Raw genomic sequence first — 23,831 nt, forward strand, 5'->3', positions numbered from 1 at the left:
TTGCAGATGCCATTTGCTGGTTAGTTAGAGAAAGTGTATGCCACCAAGCTGTAGATCTGACAAATTAGAGACTGGTATCTTTTATATCCTGAAAGAACCCTATCAAGTAAAGCAAATGCCAAGAGGCCAAAAACAACAGAAAATTTTAAAGCATATGATAAAATCAGACTATATGGAGAACCCAAACCCAAACATCCAAATCAAAAGATCAGAAGAGACACAGTACTTGGCACAATTAATCAAAGAACTAAAGACAAACAATGAGAGCACAGCACAGGATATAAAGGACATGAAGAAGAGTATGGCACAGGATATAAAGGACATCAAGAAGACCCTAGAAGAGCATAAAGAAGACATTGCAAGAGTAAATAAAAAAAAGGTGATCTTATGGAAATAAAAGAAACTGTTGGCCAAATTAAGACGACTCTGGATACTCATAATACAAGATTAGAGAAAGTTGAACAATAACTCAGCGTCGAGGACCACAGAACGGAAAATGAAACAACAAAAGGAAGAATGGGGAAAAAAATCAAAAAAATTGAAATGGATCTCAGGGATATGACAGATAAAATAAAAAGTCCAAATTTAAGACTCATTGGTGTCCCAGACGGGGAAGAAAAGGGTAAAAGTCCAGAAAGAGTATTCAAATAAATTGTCGGGGAAAACTTCCCAAACCTTCTACACAATATAAATACACAAAGCATAAATGCCCAGCGAACTCCAAATAGGATAAATCCAAATAAACCCACTCCAAGACATATTCTGATCAGACTGTCAAATACTGAAGAGAAGGAGCAAGATCTGAAAGCAGCAAGAGAAAAGCAATTCACCACATGCAAAGGAAGCAACATAAGACTAAGTAGTGACTACTCAGCGGCCACCATGGAGGTGAGAAGGCACTGGCATGACATATTTAAAATTCTGAGAGAGAAAAATTTCCAACCAAGAATACTTTATCCAGCAAAACTCTCCTTCAAATTTGAGGGAGAGCTTAAATTTTTCACAAACAAATGCTGAGAGATTTTGCTAATAAAAGACCTGCCCTACTTCAGATACTAAAGGGAGCCCTACTGACACAGAAACAAAGAAAGGAGAGAGAGATAGAGAGAAATTTAAAAGACATATATGGAACATTACATCCCAAATCACCAGGACACACATTCTTCTCTAGTGATCACGGATCTTTCTCCAGAATAGACCATATGCTGGGACATAAAACAAGCCTCAATAAATTTAAAAAAAAAAAATTGAATTTATTCAAAGCACATTCTCTGACCATAATGGAATACAATTAGAAGTCAATAAGCATCAGAGACTTAGAAAATTCACAAACAACTGGAGGGTAAAAATGAGGGGGAGATGAAAACATTCCCGGATAATCAAAAGCTGAGGGACTTTATCACCAGTAGATCAGTCCTATAAGAAATGCTAAAGAGAAGTGAGCAAGCTGAAAGGAAGGGACACTAAACAATTGACTGAAACCACATGAAGAAATAAAGATTTCTAGTAAAGATCACATGGTAAATATAAATACCAATACTACTGTATTTTTGATTTGTAACTCCTCTGTTTACTTCCTACAGGATCTAAAATACATAAAGTGTAATGATAAATCAGTGGTTTTGGACTCAATGTAAAATATGTAATTTTTGACAAGAACTACATAAAGGTGAGGGAATGGAGGAGTACAGGAACACAGTTTACATGTCCAATTGAAGTTAAGTTGATATCAAAGAAAAATAAGATTGTTATAGATTTAAGAGGTTAAATTTAAGCCCCACAGTAAACACAAAGAAAGTATCAGAGAATATGACCATAGAGATGAAAAGTAGAGTATGGGTTACAAGAAGTAGGGGAAGGGGCAATGGGGAGTTAAGAAATGAGTGTAGGGTTTCTGTTTGGGGTGAAGGGAAATTTCTAGTAATGGATGGTGAGAAGGTGATAACATTGCAACATTCTAAATGTGATTAATCCCACTAATGGAATGCTAGGGAGGGGTTGGAATGGGAAGATTTAGGCTGTATATATGTTTCCACAATTGGAAAAAAAAAAAAAAAAAAAAAAAGGCAGTCTAAATAGATAATGACAATTAAATGCCAAGGATGATCCTGGATGGGATCTGAGGATGGAGGAGAGGAGGCGCAAAGGGACACAGTTAGGACATAAGAAAAAAACAATGAAATATAGAATGTAAGCTTTGTATCAATGTTGAATTTCTTGAACTTCTTAGCTGCGCTTAATGGGATTGCATAAAAGAATGTTCTTGTTCATGGGAAATGTAAATGTGAATTATATTGTTTGTTCAAGGATATGTGCAGCTTGCTCTCATATGTTCAGAAGACAGAGCAATAGATAATAGATGATAGATAGGGATGGAGGGAGGGAAAGAAAGAAATGGTGGTGTGACAGGATGTTAAAGTTGGTGGATTGGGGTATCAGGGGAGGGAGGTCAGGGTATGCTGGAGTTTTGTGCATGGGGTTTGTATTGTTTTTGCAACCGTTCCTGTAAGTTTGAATTTATTTCAAAATAAAATTTAAAAAAAAAAGAGTATTTAACAATAAGAAAGAAAAACAATAAGCCTAATTATATAGTTTGTGTTATAATCTGCAGAAAGTAATGTTTTCAAACTACAAAACGTGAACACATAACTTAGGATGGAATTTTCATCATTCAAAGAGTAGTATCACAGTACAACAGAATGAGGGTTTGACCAAAAGTCAATTTTTAGCAAATCAATTTGCCTCTCTAGACTTTCAGTTTTCTTATCCATCTTAAGATGCCATCAAAAGACCCTGCCAACACTATAATTTCATTTACATAGTGGTGCTTTTACATTAAGTTAAAATCATTAACATTCTAGGCCTGCTGTTCATATTCTTGAAATGCTTTTCAAGAATCAAAAGTTAAAAAGTAAAACTGATAAACATTATGTTACCTTAAGTTCAGCAACTTGTGATGAAATATGCCACATGAGGCTTTCACTTAGGAACTTCATACCATACGGGCCTAGTAGTTCTGATAACGACCTCATTTCTAAAAGGGAACGTAATTGAAGGAGCGAATACTTTAAGAAATGAACATTAACACACCATAACATTCCATTACAGAAACAAATTATTAATACAAAATCCTGAGAAAAGTGTCTGAAGTAAAAAAGGTTACATATAAGGCAAAAGTAATTCTAAGATATAATATGTGTATATGCATATAGCTGAATGAAAAAAAGTCACACATTTTATAAAAAGCCAAAAGAATCAAGACACCAGCAAAAGAATCAAGTTTTCTTCATTCTTTAAAACATGTAATGGTATTACTCACCTGATATGTCAGAATATTCTTCTGCATTGAATGTTAATTCATTTTCTGTAGGCAGGTTCACAAATGCTTTCATTGCAGGGAAGTAAGCTATATGGCCATTGCTAACTTGTCTTAGCAAGGTTTCCAAATACCTGAGGAGAAAAGGAAACTTATAACTGGGAGAAATGTTTAATTCAAAATACATTAAGGAATACATCCTAAGCATAATTTTATGTTGAGTGACAAAACAAATTAACACTGTCTGTAAAAGAATAATTTTTCTAAGTAGTTCACTACAAACTTTACAGGAATACCTCAGAAATACTGGGGGTTCAGTTCCAGACAGCTACAATAAAGTCAATACTACAATAAAGCAAACCACATGAATTTTTTGGCTTCCCAGTGCAAATAAAAGTTATGTTTACATTATACTATAACCTATTAAATGTGAAACAGCATTTTGTCTAAAAAAACAATGTATATACCTTAGTTTTAAAATATTTTATTGCTTAAAAATGTTAACTATCATCTGAGCCTTCAGTGAATCACAATATTTTTGTTGGTGGAGGGTATTGCCTCCATGTTGATGGCTGCTGACTGATCAGGGTGGTAGTTACTGAAGGATTGGTTGGCTTTGGCAATTTCTTACAACAATGAATTTTGCCACACTGTTGCTTTCACAAAAGATTTCACTGTAGCATGCAATGCTATTTGATAGCATTTTAGTCACAGAACTTCTTTCAAAATTAGAGTCAATCCTCTGAAACCCTGTTGCTGCTTTATCAATTAAGTTTATGTCATATTCTAAATCCTTTCATTTCAACAATGTTTATAGCATCTTCACCAGGAGCAGATTCCATCATAAGAAACCACTTTCTTTGCTCGTCCATAAGAAGCAATTCCTCACACATTCAAGTCTTATTATGAGATTGCAGCAATTCAGTCACTTCTTCAGGCTCTACTTTTCTAATTCTCTTGCTATTTCCACCACATCTGTAGTTACTTCCTCTATTGAAGTCTTGAACCCCTCAAAGACATTTAGGAGGATTGGGAATCAACTTCTTTCAAACTTCTCTTAATATTGATATTTTCACTTCCTCCCATGAATCACAAATCTTAATGGCATCTAGAATGGTGACTTCTTTCCAGAAGGTTTTCTATTTACTTGCCCAGATCCAGCAGAGGAATCATTATTTATGGCAGCTACAGTCTTATGAAATGTATTTCTTAAATAATAAGACTTGAAAGTCAAAATGACTCCTTGATCCATGGCTGCAGGTAAACTACATTAATCTTGTTGTACATCTCCATCAGAGCTCCTGGGTGACCAGATGCATTGTCAATCAGCAGTAATATTTTGAAAGGAATATTTTTTTCTGAGAAGTTGGTCTCAACAGTTGGCTTAAAAGATTCAATAAACCGTTTTAACAGATGTGCTGTCATCCAGGCTTTGTTGTTCCATTTATAGAGCACAGGCAGAGTAGATTTAGCATAATTCTTAAAGGACCTAGGATTTTCAGAATCGTAAATGAGCCTCGGCTTCAACTTAAAATCACCAGCAGCATTAGCCCCTAACAAGAGAGTCAGCCTGTCCTTTGAAGCTTTGAAGCCAAACACTGACTTCTCTTATCTAGCTATGAAAGTCCTAGATGGCATCCTCTTCCAAAATGGTTCAATGTATTGTCTACATTGAAAATCTGTTGTTTAGTGTCGCCACCTTCATCAATGATCTTAGCTAGATCTTCCCAACAACTTGCTACAGTTTCTACATCAGCACTTGATGCTTCCTTCACCTTGCACATTTATTTATGGAGACAGCTTCTTTCCTTAAACCTCATGAACCAACCTCTTCTAGCTTCAAACTTTTCTTCTGCAGCTGCCTCATCTCTCTCAGCCTTCAGAGAACAGAAGAATGTTAGTGCCTTAATCTGGATTTGGTTTTAGCTTAAGGGAATATAGTGGCTGGTTTGATCTTCTATCCAGACCATTCAAACTTTCTCCATATCAGAAATAAGGCTGTTTTGCTTTCTTATCATTTGTTTGTTCACTGGAGTAACACTTTTCATTTCCTCAAGAACTTTTCCTTTGCATCACAACTTGACTAATTGCTTGGCGCAAGAGGCCTAGCTTGGTTTTCGACATGCCTTCCTCACTAAGCTTAATCATTTCTAGTTTTTGATTTAAAGTGAGAGACATGTGACTTTTCATATTGTTGTGTCTCAAGGAATAGGGAGATCCAAAGAGGGAAAGAGACAGGAGAATGGCTGGTTGGTGGAGCAGTCAGAACGCTCACATTTCTCAAATAATTTTGCTATCTTACATGGGCGTGGTTCATGGTAACTCAAAATAAGTATAATAGTAACATCAAAGATCTCTGATAACAGATCACCATAACAAATATAATAATAATGAAAAAGTTTGAAATATTGCAAGAATTACCGAATGGGACATACAGACACAAAGTGAACACAATGCTGTTAGAAAAACGGCACCGACAGACTTGCTTGATTCAGGGGTGCCACAAACCTTCAATGTGTAAAAAATGCCATTTCTGGGAAGCGCAATACAGTGAAGTACAATAAAATGAGGTATGCCTGTACATACTACAAGATTCTAAATCTAGAGTCTATAATATTACTCTTACCAATTTGTGTATAGACTTGTAATGGTTGGCTCTCCATGACTGTCTAAATGTTGTGTTTGTTGAAGAAGAACATTATTGAATACTCTTGTAATATCAATTTGCACATAGTTTTCTATTGACTGGAGCACAGTCATGTAGGCTCTTACACTTGTTAAAAGCTCTGATGGTTTTGCAATTTCCTGTGTGGCTTGATTATACATAGTCATTCCAACAATAGACCTAAGAGGGGAAACAATAAGAGAAGAGCTCTAACTTTTCCATTTACATAAACAAGCAATTCAGCCTACTGATGTCTAGTATTAAATATGCAACAAAATTAATTTTATAAGTATACAAGTTATTAAAAAAAAACTCGGAACATCAGGAACAAAAACAATTTAAGCATAGTTTTAAAAATCCTTTAACATCAAATTGTTTGTAGCAAGACCTATACCCAAAGCTTGAATTCATTTGGGTCTTGGAAATGCAATGTTCTTAAAATTGCAGCTAATTCTGAAATAGCAATTTTTCTTTCGTAGGCTACAATCAGAAATCAGAATTTATAAGCAACATCTTTATAAGTGATTCTTCCCCCTTTTCTATGGACAATTCCTTCTTCCTTTTCTTTTGCCTTTAGTTTTACCCTTTTGCTTCTTTTCATTCATCTCATTAATAGTCACAATAAGGAACAAAAGTATATTTTTACCAGTTTTAATTGGTGATTATAATATTGACTGTTCTAAACTTTAAATGTCTCCACTATTTAAGGGAAAAATATTAAAACATTTTTAAAAATTGCTTTATATTTATACTATACTGCTTGATTTTTTCCTTCAAAAAAAAACAGTTGCACATCCATGGTATAAAAATTAATATAATTGAGAATAGCTTAACCCTGGAAAGATGAAGAAGAGGTACACTGATGGTTACAAAGCAGGACTCCAAGAGCATTTTCTAAATTTAATTTCAAAAACATAAGAAGAAAATTTTAGAATTATAAAATCAGCTATTTTCCAAGGAGGAATATAAAATTAATCATTATATAAAATTAAAATCTTATGATATTTAAATTATTGAAATCATTGAATAGACAAGGTTACTTGCTTTTTTCCTGACATAGCTCACTGTGACCTGAACAAGCAATTTTATAGAGGATAATCCTAGTCATACATTGGCCTCAACATATTCAACCATATTCAACAAGGAATATCTATCCAGATAGGCTCCCAGACGTTTTCTAGTCCTGCTCTTGCCTTTGGAGATCAAGTGTCTCTCAGTGTTATACATGATACCCCCCATCCCCCTGAAGGTGGCAAAGAGAAAAATTGCTTGTTGAAACCACAGTCAATTCAAAAAGTAAAAGCAAATTCACATAGTATTTAGCTAAAACATCATTATAGCCACCAATCACTGACTCACTATTATATACCAGGAGTTGCACTAGGCTTTACATAAATTTCCTTACAATCCTCATAATAACTCAACTATGTAGATAGTATTATCACCATCGTTTTACAAATGAAAGAAACTAAGGCCCAGAACTCAAGAAATCAAGGTCACACTGTTTAGAAGTGGTGGGTCTAGGGTTTGACACTAAATCTGCCAGACTCAGTGCAGCCTCTCAACAAACTGCATGACAGCCAATACGAGGCAAAAAACAAACAAAACAGAGTTTATCGTTCTTTAATCACTCAGTACATAAAACACAGTTGTGGTTTGTTTCTACCCTAAGAAACAATATAAGCCTAAAAAGGAAATTTTGAAAATACTTCCCCAAATGATGTTTTTCTACCTTGCCCCACTACATCCCCTATTTACTTTCTTGAAAAGTCCCTGAGCATTAGAGTTGTAAAGATCTTACACTTAAAAAAAATGGTTTCTTGAAGACATAAGACTGTTTCCATCACTAGGAACAGGTCCAGAAAAACCAACTCAAGACAAAAACTGCTATTCTTGTATTTAGCCTATAAATCCTGACTGCTCAAGTGACCATTAAAAACCAAGCCTCTAATACTCATAAGTTACTTGTTTTGGCATAAAAAAAAACTTCCCAAGGTAAATAAGCTATTTACCCCTTGCCCTATTCCTGATCACTAAAGAGATGTTTGGTGAAAAAAAAGAAAGAAAAGAAAAAAAAATTTGTTTCTCTTGACTACTTACAGAAGGAAAACAATGGAACTATAGACTGAATGCTACCTTCCACTCACTGTTCTTCACCCTCACCACACCAAGAATAAGCACCACCAGGGGGCATAACGTCCCTTTGGTCTAAATACAAGGGCATTCTGGGATTTTCTGTCAAGATGGAGAGCAAAAGGAGAGCAAAAGATAGCCTTCATTCAGTATCAGCCATTTCTTCAGCTGACTGATGATTTAACACTCAATTCTGTGTCCTTTTACGTACTGTCCTATACTGTTCTAAAATGACTGTAGTCTTATCTCAACAATTATATTTCTAAGCTTTATGTCTTTTCATTACTACTCAGTGTTAAGCATATGGTACAAGTAGTACTTGTTAATGACTACAGAAACTTTCCAAAACCTTTTGCAAAATTTCTTTTACTAATAGTTCTAAGGTCTTCAAGTAAAACAATAAATTACTTTCCATTTTCATTAATTAATAAGCATTAACTTTAGAAAAAGGTTAAAGCAACATTTAGAAAATTGAAAGTTTTGTGACATCATATAAAATATCATTTCAAGAAGCATATATATAACTTGCAAAATCTAACTACAACTTAGAGCCTTAAAGACCTAGAATTTTACTGATATAAGAGCATACATTTGAATTCAGAAAAGACAAGCCTTCACCTAGTTCTGAGGTATTCAAACATGACTCTCACCCACTGTAAGAAATAAACCTAACATTAGAACTCAGTACGCATATATATAACTGAAAAGTTTCATGAGGCAATATTTACACATACTACACATGAAAGGTACTCTGATTTTTTTCTTTCTTTTTCCTTCCTTCTTTTCCTTCCCTCCCCCTTTGATCTCTTTTAAATTTTGACTGCAACCTCTACACTGATTTCATGACCCTATTGGGTTGTCACCTGCAATCTTCTCATTGTACATGTAAAGAAGCTAAGGATCATAAAGATTAACTGACCTGTCCAATGTTATAACTAGTTAATAACAGGTATGGGACATAAACCTGAGAAATTTAGGTAATTCCCAATTTACTATATTTATACTTTCCAATTCACTACTCTTTATGCTATATACCAGTAGTGTTGATACTTTCCAAGGCTGACTTCCTACAAGGAAAAACTGTACAGCTGTTAAAAAATAAATATAACAAACTCATTAACTAAATCAACAAACAAAACAGTTTATATTCTTTCTTACTTAGTAAAGCGGATTTCCAGATGAGAAGTCAAATATTCTCTTGGGGTAAAGGTATGTTCCCAAACTACCATGTTTGGAACATAGTTTATAGAGAAACATAACTCTGAAAGTGCAGTGTGCAGTTTATCAAGGCTGAAAAAATAAACAAATAAAATATTAAATATTTCATCACAGGCAATATAAAATAATTTTATAAACAGATAAGACCTTATTTGGAGATAATAATCTCAAAACTACATTTTTATTCCCTCTCCTAAATGATGAAGTTCAAATCTTGAATGACATCATTAACATATAAGAGCAATTTTCTAATGACAGCATCATTCATCTGTTTATAAATTTAGATGATAGTGATCATATTGACTTAATATACAATGTAAAGAGCTTACTGTGCCCTCATAAAAACACAATCATTTCTAACTCCTGCTGTGCTTTTTGTTGTGGGGGAAGTAAATGGCTTGCTCAACTTAGGCAGCAAAGAAGTAGGAAATTTATTTTAAACAGAAAAATATTCACCCAGTTATTGTCCATCCATACCACCCTTCCAAACAAACATGCAAACAAACAGCTCTGAATGCTACCTGGTCTGATATTTCTGTTCTAAAATAATGATTGCCTCAAAACCGTAATAAGGTACAACCTCATACTCACTAGAATGGCTATCATTTTTAAAACAAAAGAAACAAAACACTAGTGAGGATGCAGAGAAATAAGAACCTTAGTACATTGTTGGTGGGAACTGAAAAGGGTGCAGTCATTGGGAAACAGCTGGGTAGTTCCTTAGAAAGTTAAACATGGAACTATCATATAACAGTAAAGAATTAGAACTGAACTCAGGAACTTGAACAGATACTTAATATACCAGTGTTCAAAGCAGCATTATTCACAATACTCAAAAGGTGGAAGCATGCCAAATACCATTAGCAGATGAAGGGATAAACAAAATATGGTATATACACACAATGGAATATTATTCAGCCTTGAAAAGGAATTAAGTACTGACAAATGCTTCTACATGAATGAACCTTGAAGACATCATAGTGTGTGAAATAAGTTAGATACAAAGGGACAGACATTGTATGATTTCACTTACATGAAATAGCTAGAATATGCAAATTCATAGAGACAGAAAGTAGAGTACAGTTTATCAGGGGAAAAGGGTGAGTGGGGAGTTAATGCATAATGGGTATTTAAAGTGAAGGGAAAGTTCTAGTAATATAAGGTGGTAAGGGTAGCAAAACATTATGAGTGTGATTAATCCCACTAAATAGTATGCTTGGGAGTACTTAAGAGGGAAAGTTTATGTTGTATATATGTTTCCACAATTTAAAAAAAGAAAGAGACCAAAGAGAAAATGACAATTAAATGCAATACATTAGCCTGGACTGGCTCTAAAAACGGAAGAGAAAAATGCCCAAAAGGACATTATTGAGACATATGAAAAAACTGGAATACGGACCATAAGTTTTATATCAATGTTGACTTCTTGAACTTGATACCTATACTTAAGATGGATACATAAGTGAATATCTTTGTTCTTAGGAAATGTATGGAAGTATTAAATGTTCAAGAAGCATGATGTATACAACTTAATCTCAAATATTTAGAAGTTAGATGGATAAGATGGATAGAATGACATGGCTAACGTGGCAAAATGTTAAAAGCTGATGTATCTGGGAGGAAGGGATGCTAGAGTTTTCTGCACAGATTTTACATTAATTTTGCAACTGCCCTGTAAATTTCAAAGCATTTCCCAAAAAAAGTTAAAATAATAATAACGATATCAGTTATGTTCTAATCTATCACAACATGTTGAAATAAAAGCCTTTCTTACTTGAAATTGAAAGTTGTAACTTGCTTATATAGTGTATCTACCCCAAACAATTTTGCAAAGATTCTTGGCCATCAGTATTCAATATGTAGACATATCATCTATTAAATGTATTTTCTTCAAAAACCCAAAATCTGTATTTCAAGACTGTTTGGGGGATGAAATAAGCACTAACTGGCTAACCAAATTCACAGACGAAAAAAGAAAGTAAATGGCTGGGAAATGAAGAATTTACAATTACTAGCATTTCCTCAGTACTAATTGCATAGGAAAAAACAAATGAGAAAGTCTTCCACCAGCAAACAAAAAAGGTACATTAAAAGTAGATGAGCCTTTCTGCCCTTTTCCGGGGCTCAAGATGTCGAAGCGAGGACGTGGTGGTTCCTTGGTGCAAAACTCCTGATTTCCCTGGGTCTTCCAGTGGGAGCCGTGATCAACTGTGCTGACAACACAGGAGCCAAAAATTTGTATATTATCTCTGTAAAGGGAATCAAGGGATGGCTGAATAGACTTCCTGCTGCTGGTGTGGGCGAAATGGTGATAGCCACAGTCAAGAAGGGCAAACCAGAACTCAGAAAGAAGGTACATCCAGCAGTGGTAATTCGACAATGAAAGTCATTTCAGGGAAAAGACAGCATGTCTCTTTATTTTGAAGATAACACAGGGATCACAGTAAACAAAAAAGGAGAGATGAAAGGTCCTGCCATCACAGGACCAGCTGCAAAGGAGCGTGCAGACTTGTGGCCCAGGATTGCAACCAATGCAGGTAGCATTGCATGATTCTCTAGTGTATTGGTAAAAAAATAAAAACCATAAAAATTATTTGCTCCAAAAATAAAAAAAAAGGAGAAGAGGCAGGGCAAGATAACAGCATAAAGAGGGTGGAATTAAGTCAGTCCTCTAGAGCAACTAGTAAATAGCCAGGAACAACTACTAAATAGTCTGGAACAACTGCTGGGGGACATCTATGACTGTTCACACATCATACACCAGTCAGGAGGGGGTGGAATGGCTGAGACAGCAGCATAAAAACTGTAAGCAAAAACTGCGGAAGAGTGCCCCTCCCCCCAGCACGGCAGGCTGAGCTGCAAAACTTCGCTGTGGGAGAAAGAAGCAGTCCCTGCCAGGAGCAAGGGATTGTAGCTAAACCAAGCTCCAATTGCAGTTTTGATTTAACAAATTTGGACTACTGAATACAACCTACAAGCGCAGATAAGCCCTGAGCAAACAGGAATCTGTGGTCTCTACTGGCAGAGAGGAGGAAGGGCTGAAGGGAAAAAATATACACACACACACACACACACATACACACACACACAATTAAATAAAAACAGAGGATTTTGGAGACAACTGAGCTCAGAAAAATGGAAAATGGCTCTGTCTGAAAAAAGGGGGCACAGAGAACTGGCTACAAACTCCAGTAGACTGGTGAAGCTGGACACTAGCTTTGAAAAGGGGCTTTTGCTCTTTTTCCTTTTTTTTTCTCTCATTCTAAGCAGCTCATTAGACAAAACCTTAGGCATTTTCAATTGTCAACTGCTGATCTAGGCAAGGGTGGAATTAACAGAGTCAAAGAGACAAAGGAGGAATTCAAGTGTAGAAGAGAACTCCCAGGGGGGGAGTGCATCTTCCCTAAGAAACGGGGGGCAGGGCCCAGCTCAAGTGGCTGCCCTCCCTCAGGGAACTCAGACCCTAGGGCCTGGGGGAAAACAAACAAACCAGAAACAACTCAAGCTTGGCTACTGGTGCCTTACAGGATCCACTGTGAATTAAGGGGACCGCACCTCTTTATGCTTGTGGTGAGATGCAGGCTGACAAGTGCCACCTACTGGGCAGGATAAGAAAAGCACCAATTCTAGAGGCCTCACGGGAAAGTCAGACAACATGCTCCTCACGGAAACTTGATACTGATTACAGCTTCTTCCTGAAATCTGGGCCCATCTGGTCTGGGAAAATCTGATTGGGGTAATCAAGGAAACCAGATGCCTAGACAACAAAAGATTTTGAGTCACCTTAGGAAAAAACAAAGATATGGTCGAAAGGAACAAACTTACACTTCAAACGAGAATTGACACAACTAATTATTAATCAAACAAATTTCCTAAATCAATCCCAAAATCAAATCAACAAGTTAGGGAAGATATGACAAAAGAGATGAAGTATATAAAGAAGACACTGGGTGAGCATAAGGAAGAAAGCGAAAGTGTGAAAAAACAATTGACAGAAATTATGGGCATGAAAGGCACAATACTAGAGATAAAAAACACAATGGAGAGATACAACAGCAGATTTAAAGAGGCAGAAGAAAAGATTCATCAACTGGAGGCCAGGACATCTGAAATCCTACACACAAAAGAGCAGATAGGGAAAAGAATGGAAAAATACGAGCAGCGTCTTAGGGAACTGAATGATAACGTGAAGCGCATGAATGTATGTGTCATAGGTGTCCCAGAAGGAGAAGAGAAGGGAAAAAGAACATGTGCTGGTTTAAATGTACTGTGTCCCCCAAATGCCATTATCTTTGTGGTCTTGTGTGGGGCAGAAGTTTTGGTGCTGGTTGGATTTGCTTGGAGTGTGCCCCACCCTGCTGTCGGTGATGATTTTGATGAGATGTTCCCATGGAGGCGTGGCCCCGCCCATTCAGGGTGGGCCTTGATCAGTGGCGCTATATAAATGAGCTGACTCAAAGAGAGGAAAGTGAGTGCAGCTGTGAGTGATGTTTTGAAGAGGACCAAGCTTGCTAGAGAGGAACGTCCTGGGAGAAAGCCATTTTGAGGCCAGAGCTTTGGAGCAGACGCCAGCTGCCTTCCTAGCTAGCAGAGGTTTTCCGGACGCCATTGGCCATTCTCCGGTGAAGGTACCCAATTGCTGAGGTGTTACCTTGGACGTTTTGTGGCCTTAAGACTGTAACTGTGTAATGAAATAAACCCCCGTTTTATAAAAGCCTATCCATCTCTGGTGTTTTGCATTCTGCAGCATTAGCAAACTAGGACAGAATAGAAACAATAATGGAGAAAATAATCACTGAAAATTTCCCATCTCTTATGAGAGACATAAAATTAGAGATCCAAGAAGAGCACGTGCCCTAAACAGAATAGATCCAAATAGATCTACACCAAGACACTTAATAATCAGATAAGCAAATGTCAAAGACAAAGAGAGAATTCTGAAAGTAGCAAGAGAAAAGCGATCCATCACATACAAGGGAAGCTTGATAAGACTATGTGCGATTTCTCAGTAGAAATCATAGTGAGAAGACAGTAGTATGATATATTTAAGATACTGAAGGAGAAGAACTACCAACCAAGAATTCTATATCCGGCGAAGCTGTCCATCACAAATAAGGGAGAGTTTAAAATATTCTCAAACAAACAGACACATAGAGTTCGTGAACAAGATACCTGCTCTACAGGAAAAACTAAAGGGAGCAATACAGACAGATAGGAAAAGACAGGAGAGAGAGGTTTGGAACACAACATTGAGTGATGGTAACACAATAATGCAAGTACAGTGAACAAAGACAACTGTGAGTAAGGTTGAGGGAGGAAGGTTAGGGGCAGGCAGGACAATAGGGGAAGGATAGAAGATAAAGACTGGGACTGTATAACTTAGTGAAACCTAGAGTGGTCAATGATTATGATTAAATATGCAAATATGTTTTCACATAAGGGAGAACAAATGAATGTCAACTTTGCAAGGTGTTAAAAATGGGGTGGAGTTGGAGAAAAAAATACAATCAATGCAAACTAGAGTTTACAGTTAACAGTAACATTATAATATGCTTCCACCAATTGTAACATAGGCAATATACCAAAGCTAAATGTCTCTAAGAGGGGGATATAAGGGAGGGGTATGGGGATAGTTGGTGGTGGGTTGTCTGACTTTTTTATTGTATTTTAATTTTATTTTTTTCTTTTGTTGCTTTTTAGTTGTCACTTTTTCTTTTTTTACTTTTTTCACCTCTTCCTCTTTCTTTGTGGAAGAAATGGAAATGTCCTTATATAGATAGTGTTGGTAAATGCATAACTGTGATTATACAGGGAACCAATAATTGTATACTTAGGATGGAATGTATGGTGTGCAAATAAAATCATCTAAAAAACAGAGGGACACAAGTGCTGGAGAAAATGTGGAGAAAGGGATATCTAATCACTGTTTGATTGTGTGATTATGAAAACTTTGTGGCTCCCACTCCCTTTATACAGTGTATGGATAGATGAATAGAAAAATGAGGCAAAAAGTAAATGAATAATAGGGAGGGATTGGGGGATGGGATGTTTTGGGTGTTCTTTTCCACTTTACCTTTTATTCTAATTCTTTTTTGTGTATGGTAATGAAAATGTTCAAAAATTGAATGTGGTGATGAATGCACAACTATACAGTGGTGCTGTGAACAACTGATTGCACACCGGGGATTACTGTAGGGTATGTGACTGTATCTCAATAAAACTGAATTTAAAAAAAAAAGTAGAAGGCTTACTTGGTTACTACCAGCCTGTTTTTCCTCATGCTCTCAACTCCTGGTTTTTCCCTTTCGGGTTCCCCTTTCTTACCAGTCTGTTTTTTCGACTTCTTATTCACTGCTTGACTGATGGTTTTGGCACAATGCTTGGGCAGCAACTAAATTTAAAAAGGAATGAGAATTTTTAACACCAATTACTTTGAAAGCACAACAAGCAAACCTTATTCAAACAAACCTTAGTTGAATCCAGAATTTGTAGCAAAAACAACATTAGCACTAAGGACAGAGACATACGCAAGATGTAGCACAGCAGCTACACAACATAGTTACTTCACGTTCTCTAAAGAAAGTGAGGAATTACTATACAGTGAAAATATTGCTATTTTATCCAAACAATTCTATATAACACACCACAAGTGAGTTACAATCATCTAATAAAGTGTCAGAGCAAGAGGTAATGGGATGTACTAAGAGTTTGAGAATTAAACAACAGTAAAAAAAACAAATAACTGTGTAACAACTCATTTTCCTGCCCTCAAACACGAATTCCCTATCTGTATTAAAGGAAACAATTAAATTATTACCTGGTCACTAAGAGTACACTGTTCTGTGCAAATATCAGTGATGAGATTTCGAGCTTGTTTGGCCATTTCATCCAGGAACATATTACATAAGGAAAGGCTGCGATCTCCAATATGATGTCGCTGTTAAAGCAGAATAATAATAAAGGTTACATGGAGTTTGAATTAAACATCTTTAAAAATAAACACAGAAAATAATGTTAAAGCCTTATTCTGCAAAAAGAAGTAGGGATGAGGGATGGTATAGGTTCTTTCAGCTCTTGTAACAACTAACCTACCATACTAACATTTGTACACAGTTGATATAAACTAAGTACTTGGTGATTATGTAAGCAAGGTTCAATTGGGAGAAAGCATAAAAGACTGTATTTTCCGTAACATAAAAACTAAATATAATCTCCAAATTCCACAAGGTCCTATATCCAGTTCTTAAATATTAAAATATTAAACATACAATGCTAATGAACAAATTTATGAAATGGTCTCCAACTTTCTCATTTTTAAACCTGTATCTAATATATAAATCCTAACACAACAAAGAGGTCTGTAGTGTATTAACAGAAAAGGAGTAAGAGAAAAAGATCAGATATTTAAATAAAAATTGTTACAAATCAAGTAAAAAATAAATTCACAAGGCATTCAAATCTCAATTCAAATCCCCCTTCCTGAAAAAATAAAAGTACACCATGAATTTTCTGAACAAAATAGAGGAAAAAAGAATATGGCATTTAAGTTAGGAGATAACGTATGTATATGTACATACATACACATACACACACACACACACAAATCCAGCTATCTACAAAATTTTGGATCTTTTTTCTTTTGGTAGGTGATGTAAGAGTTTAATAGGTTTTTCTGATCAATAGTCATTGTAATGTTAAATATATTGTGTTTTAATTTTTATAACAAACAAATATAGAGATAACATACAATATTTCTATGGTGCTGAAATAAATGTAAGACACACAAAACACAGAAATATGAAACAGGTAAAATAATGGTTTCTAGATCTATCATTATATGTTACATTGCAATTTGCTTAAAATAACCTATAAAACTTCTTTAATAGGAACCCAAACCAAAGGTTTGCAGGCCAGATACAATATTGGTCTACTTAACGTTAGGAAAGATTTCAAATTATAAACTTTTTGTCAAAATCAAGTTCCAACTCCTACAAGATAAAATCTATCTCTTGTGGTGATGTCATCAACATGGAGATGTAAGACATCCCCTCAAAATACCTCCCCAGAGATTTAAAAAAAGAAAAAAGGAAAAACACCAGATGCTTACAACACTGGAAGACAGTAAAGACTGGAGAAGGGCTCTACAAATTCTGGATTGAAGAAAAAGAAAAATATCAGTAGGAAATTTCCATCCCTGACTCACCAGTCTGCTCCTGTTCCCCTCCCACTCACTCAGTCCTGCACAGCTTGGGAATTGCACAGAGGCAGTAGCCCAGAACTCTCCCACCACAGACAAAGACTAAACAGCCACTAGCAGCAGTGAGTTAAAACCTACGCATATCCCAGCACAGGGACCCAAGTTCAGAGACCTAAGGCAGAACACAAGCTGCTGAAGAGTGTTGCGTGCTGAATACAAAAGTCCTCTGGGGTTAAAAAAAAAAAAGAGACAGAGAGAGAAGGATCATAGTAGAAGGGCTAGCAGCACTCAGCACTCACTCAATGCTCAGTCAATGCTCACTCAATTCAGTTTCTGATGGATGGATCACCTAAACAAAAAACGGGCTTTAACAGAGCGACCCACATTTCTGGATTGACCCAATTTGGCTCTCTGGGGTGGGATACCTTAATGGGAAAGAAATTGGAGGCAGAAAAGCCTCACAGAGAGAGAGAAAAAAAGGGGGAAGGCAGGGGTTAAAGTGAACTGTTATAAGACAAGAAGGTTCCAAAGAGGGTTCCAGAAATGAAAAGTGTAAGGAAAATGAGGCATTAAGTAAGGGAAAGAACTTGAGCAAAACAAAGGTGCTGGGGAGAAAATTCTGCACAGAAACAAACAGAACTGATCAGGATTCCTAGAGAAGGAACAGGGGAAAGGAAACTTAGTCCTAGAGGTGAAACAAATGCACAAAAATACAATCTTAAAAATTGTATCGTATATCCAGGGCAAGAATCAGATGAGGAAGAGTCAAGAAAATCTGACCAGGTAAAAACAGGCTATTCTGAGGTCTAGAATAAGTTGGAGCAAGCATCAAAGAAAAGCCTTAACACAGAGCCAATCAACAATAAAACCCTAGACAAGAGGGAGAAACTGACCTTCAAAGTTAATTTCTCAAGATAATCAGATGCCTAGACATCAGCAAAATAAACTACAAGCCATACTAAGAAACAGGAAGATATGGCTCAGACAAGGGAACAAATTTAAACCTTCAGAGGAAACACAGAAATGGGAACAACTAATCAAAGAAATTCAAACAAATCTAAATCAATTCAAAGAGATGAAGGAAAATACGGATAAAGAGATAAAGGATATTAAGAAGTCAATGTGAAAAGGGAAGTGGCTGCCACCAGAGCCAGAGCCTCTGCCACCACTGCCTCCAGAGTCTGGCCCCTCAAAGATGCTGCTGTGCCGCCCCAACCCTGCCATGCAGCGCCATACCTTCGAACAAAGAATATAAGACGGCCGACTCATCTGAGAGCAGCATCCTACCAAAATTCTGGTGATGACAGAAAGACACAAGGGTGAGAGCACCTTCCTGTACTGGATTAAACCAAGTTCCTTGTACCAGATCATGTCAACATGAGCGAACTAATCAAAATAATTAGACAGTGCCTGCAGCTGAACATCAATCAGGCCCTGTTCCTGCTGGTGAATGGCCACAAAATGGTGAGCATCTCCACACCATCTCAGAAGTGTATGAGAGTGAAAAGGATGAGGATGGCTTCCTGCACATGGTCTACGTCTCTCAGGAGACATCTGGAGTGAAATTGGTGGTGAAAGGCAGGCAGAAGCATCCATCCTAGAATTTTTATAACCACCTAGCAGCTGTAGGAAGTTGTTTTGTATCTCAAGCAGAAAAACTGAGCTTCAAATGAGCACATTCAGCTTCAGAAAACTCGAATTATTTAACCTAGGTCATCTTGTTTTCAAATTTTATAAGTCTTAAAATAAAATACTTTATCTTTTAAGTCAACAATTAAAAAAAAATAATGTGTGAGCATGAAGAAGAATTTGAAAGTATAAAAAGAAACATAACAGGCCCTCTCTCTCTAGCTAAGCCAACTTGAAAGGTGAAATCACTGCCCTCCCCTCTACGTGGGATCAGACACCCAGGGGAGTGAATCTTCCTGGCAACGTGGAATATGACTCCCGGGGAGGTATGTAGACCCGGCATTGTGGGATGGAGAACATCTTCTTGACCAAAAGGGGAAAATGAAAAGAAATGAAGTAAGCTTCAGTGGCAGAGAGATTCCAAAAGGAGCCAAGAGGTCACTCTGGTGGGCACTCTTACGCACAATACAGACAACCCTTTTTAGGTTCTAATGAATTGGGGTAGCTGGTGGTAGATACCTGAAACTATCAAACTACAACCCAGAACCCATGAATCTCGAAGACAATCGTATAAAAACATAGGTTATGAGGCGTGACAACGGGATTGGGAAAGCCATAAGGACCACACTCTTCTTTGTCTAGTTTATGGATGGATGAGTAGAAAAATGGGGGAAGGAAACAAACAAACAAACAGACAAAGGCGCCCAGTGTTCTTTTTTAGTTTAATTGCTCTTTTTCACTCTAATTATTATTCTTGTTATTCTTGTGTGTGTGGTAATGAAGGTGTCAGCAACTGATTTTGGTGATGAATGTACAACTATGTAATGGTACTGTGAACAATCGAATGTACGATTTGTTTTGTACGACTGCGTGGTATGTGAATGTATCTCAATAAAATGAATATTAAAAAAAAGAAACATAACAGAAATTATGGGGATGAAAGACAATAGTAGAAATTAAAAATAAGCCATAAGCATACAACAGATTTGAACAGACAGAAAAGACTCAGTGAACTTGAAGACAGGACAACTAAAATCATAGTCAAAAGAACAGACAAAAGAAAAGAAAAACTGAGCAGTGTCTCAAGGCTTTCAGTGACAGCACAAAGGGCACAAACATACACAATCACAGGTGTCCCAGAAGGACAAGAGAAGGGAAAAGGGGCAGAACTAATCTTTGAGGAAATAACAGCCATATATTTCCCAATCCTCACAAAAGACATAAATATACATGTCCAAGAAGTGCAATGTACTCCAAACAGAATCATAAGAGTCCTACTCTGAGACACACACTAAACAGAATGTAAAACGACAAAGAGAGAGAATTCTGAAACAGCAAAAGAAAAGCAATCCTGAATAAGATTAAGCGCCGATTTTTCATCAGAAACCATGGAGGCGAGATATGGATATACGATATATTTAAGACACAGAAAAAGAAAAACTGCCAAACCAAAATTCTTTACCCAGCAAAACTGTTCTTCAAAAATGAGGGAGACTGAGTACCTCTTTGTTGCTCAGATGTGGCCCTCTCTCCATCTAAGCCAACTCAGCAGGTGAACTCACTGCCCTCCCCACTACATGGGATCTGACTCCAAGGGGTGTGAATCTCCCAGGCAACGCAGGATATGACTCCTGGGGATGAATCTTGACCTGACATCATGGGATTGAGAACATCTTCTTGACCAAAAGGGGGGATGCGAAATGAAACAAAATAAAGTTTCACTGGCTGAGAGATTTCAAATGGAGTCGAAAGGTCACTCCGGTGCACGTTCTTAGCAAAATATAGATAACCCTTTTTAGGATTTAATGTACTGGAATACCTACAAGTAAATACCTAAAACTATCAAACTCCAACCCAGTAGCCTTGATTCTTGAAGATGATTGCATAACAATGCAGCTTACAATGGGTGAGAGTGTGATTGTGAAAACCTTGTGGATTGCCCTCCCTTTATCCAGTGTATGGATGGATGAGAAGAAACATGGGGACAAAAACTAAATGAAAAATAGGGTGGGATGAGGGGGATGATTAGGGTGTTCTTTTTTATTTATTTATTCTTATTCTGATTCTTTCTGCTATACTGAAAATATTCAAAAATAGACTGGGGTGATGAATGAATAACTACATGATGGTACTATGAACAGTTGACTGTACACCATGGATGGTTGTATGGTATGTGAATATATCTCAATAAAACTGAATTTAATTTAAAAAAAAAAACAAAAAAAAAAAAAAAAGGAGGGAGAATTTAAAACATTCACATATAAACAGAAACAGAGAGTGTGTCAACAAAAGACCTCCCCTATGAGAATTACTAAAGGGAGTTCAGCAGGTTGAAAGGGAAAGAAAGGCAAGAGTGGCTTGGAGTACTGTGAAGAAATGAAGACTATCAATAAGGGTAACTAAACAGGTAAAAGCAAACCCATAGTAGTCAATATAAAAAGCTATTCTTGGCGGGGCAAGATGGCAGACTGGTGAGCTGTATGTTTTAGTTACTCCTCCAGGAAAGTAGGTAGAAAGCCAGGAACTGCGTGGACTGGACACCACAGAGCAATCTGACTTTGGGCATACTTCATACAACACTCATGAAAACGCGGAACTGCTGAGATCAGTGAAATCTGTAAGTTTTTGCGGCCAGGGGACCCGCGCCCCTCCCTGCCAGGCTCAGTCCCGTGGGAGGAGGGGCTGTCAGCTCCGGGAAGGAGAAGGGAGAACTGCAGTGGCAGCCCTTATCGGAAACTCATTCTGCTGATCCAAACTCCAACCATAGATAGACGGAGACCAGACACCAGAGAATCTGAGAGCAGCCAGCCCAGCAGAGAGGAGACAGGCATAGAAAAAAAACAACACGAAAAACTCCAAAATAAAAGCGGAGGATTTTTGGAGTTCTGGTGAACATAGAAAGGGGAAGGGCAGAGCTCAGGCCTGAGCTCAGGCTCTGAGGCGCATATGCAAATCCCGAAGAAAAGCTGATCTCTCTGCCCTGTGGACCTTTCCTTAATGGCCCTAGATGCTTTGTCTCTTAGCATTTCAATAACCCATTAGATCTCTGACGAGGGCTCCCTTTTTTTTTTTTTTTTTAATCCTTTTTTCTTTTTCTAAAACAATTACTCTAAGAAGCCCAATACAGAAAGCTTCAAAGACTTGCAATTTGGGGAGGTCAAGTCAAGAGCAGAACTAGGAGAGCTCTGAGACAAAACGCAATAATCCAGTGGCTGAGAAAATACACTAAACACCACAACTTCCCAAGAAAAGGGGGGTGTCCGTTCACAGCCATCATCCTGGTGGACATGAAACACTCCTTCCCATCGCCAGCCCCATAGCCCAGAACTGCCCCAGACAACCCAGTGTGACGGAAGTGCTTCAAATAACAGGCACACACCACAAAACTGGGCGTGGACATTAGCCTTCCCTGCAACCTCAGCTGATTGTCCCAGAGTTGGGAAGGCAGAGCAGTGTGAATTAACAAAGCCCCATTCAGCCATCATTTCAGCAGACTGGGAGCCTCCCTACACAGCTCAGCAGCCCAGAACTGCCCTCAGGGGACGGTACTCACCTGTGACATAGCACAGTCATCCCTCAACAGAGGACCCGGGGTGCACGGCCTGGAAGAGGGGCCCACTTGCAAGTCTCAGGAGCCATACGCCAATACCAAGGACTTGTGGGTCAGTGGCAGAGACAAACTGTGGCAGGACTGAACTGAAGGATTAGACTATTGCAGCAGCTTTAAAACTCTAGGATCACCAGGGAGATTTGATTGTTAGAGCCACCCCCCCCCCCTGACTGCCCAGAAACATGCCCCATACACAGGGCAGGCAACACCAACTACACACGCAAGCTTGGTACACCAATTGGACCCCACAAGACTCACTCCCCCACTCACCAAAAAGGCTAAGCAGGGGAGAACTGGCTTGTGGAGAACAGGTGGCTCGTGGATGCCACCTGCTGGTTAGTTAGAGAAAGTGTACTCCACGAAGCTGTAGATCTCATAAATTAGAGATAAGGACTTCAATTGGTCTACAAATCCTAAAAGAACCCTATCAAGCTCAGCAAATGCCACGAGGCCAAAAACAACAGAAAATTATAAAGCATATGAAAAAACCAGACGATATGGATAACCCAACCCCAAGCACCCAAATCAAAAGGTCAGAAGAGACACAGCACCTAGAGCAGCTACTCAAAGAACTAAAGACGAACAATGAGACCATAGTACGGGAGACAAAGGAAATCAAGAAGACTCTAGAAGAGCATAAAGAAGACATCGCAAGACTAAATAAAAAAATGGATGATCTTATGGAAATTAAAGAAACTGTTGACCAAATTAAAAAGATTCTGGACACTCATAGTACAAGACTAGAGGAAGTTGAACAACGAATCAGTGACCTCGAAGATGACAGAATGGAAAATGAAAGCATAAAAGAAAGAATGGGGAAAAAAATTGAAAAAATCGAAATGGACCTCAGGGATATGATAGATAATATGAAACGTCCAAATATAAGACTCATTGGTGTCCCAGAAGGGGAAGAAAAGGGTAAAGGTCTAGGAAGAGTATTCAAAGAAATTGTTGGGGAAAACTTCCCAAATCTTCAAAACAACATAAATACACAAATCATAAATGCTCAGCGAACCCCAAATAGAATAAATCCAAGTAAACCCACTCCGAGACATATACTGAT

General features: G+C 37.5%; 1 protein-coding gene and 2 pseudogenes across 4 annotated transcripts in view; 2 read left to right on the top strand and 1 right to left on the bottom strand.

Moving 5' to 3' along the window:
* NCKAP1 (NCK associated protein 1) overlaps positions 1–23,831 on the bottom strand; it is a 151,550-nt gene that overhangs the window by 51,817 nt on the left and 75,902 nt on the right. For all 4 annotated transcript variants that reach the window (XM_037848917.1, XM_037848919.1, XM_037848920.1 and 1 more), the window contains 6 exons: positions 16,150–16,269; positions 15,584–15,723; positions 9,273–9,404; positions 5,943–6,161; positions 3,320–3,450; positions 2,937–3,034 (listed from right to left, as the gene is read on the bottom strand). In XM_037848917.1, the coding sequence (XP_037704845.1) occupies positions 2,937–3,034; positions 3,320–3,450; positions 5,943–6,161; positions 9,273–9,404; positions 15,584–15,723; positions 16,150–16,269 (840 nt within the window). The remainder of the gene's footprint in view (positions 1–2,936; positions 3,035–3,319; positions 3,451–5,942; positions 6,162–9,272; positions 9,405–15,583; positions 15,724–16,149; positions 16,270–23,831) is intronic.
* On the top strand, positions 11,462–11,883 carry LOC119543975 (annotated as a pseudogene).
* LOC119544494 lies at positions 18,725–19,130 on the top strand (annotated as a pseudogene).

This window comes from Choloepus didactylus, chromosome 9 (assembly GCF_015220235.1).
Source record: "Choloepus didactylus isolate mChoDid1 chromosome 9, mChoDid1.pri, whole genome shotgun sequence".
Classification (NCBI taxonomy): Eukaryota; Metazoa; Chordata; class Mammalia; order Pilosa; family Megalonychidae; genus Choloepus; species Choloepus didactylus.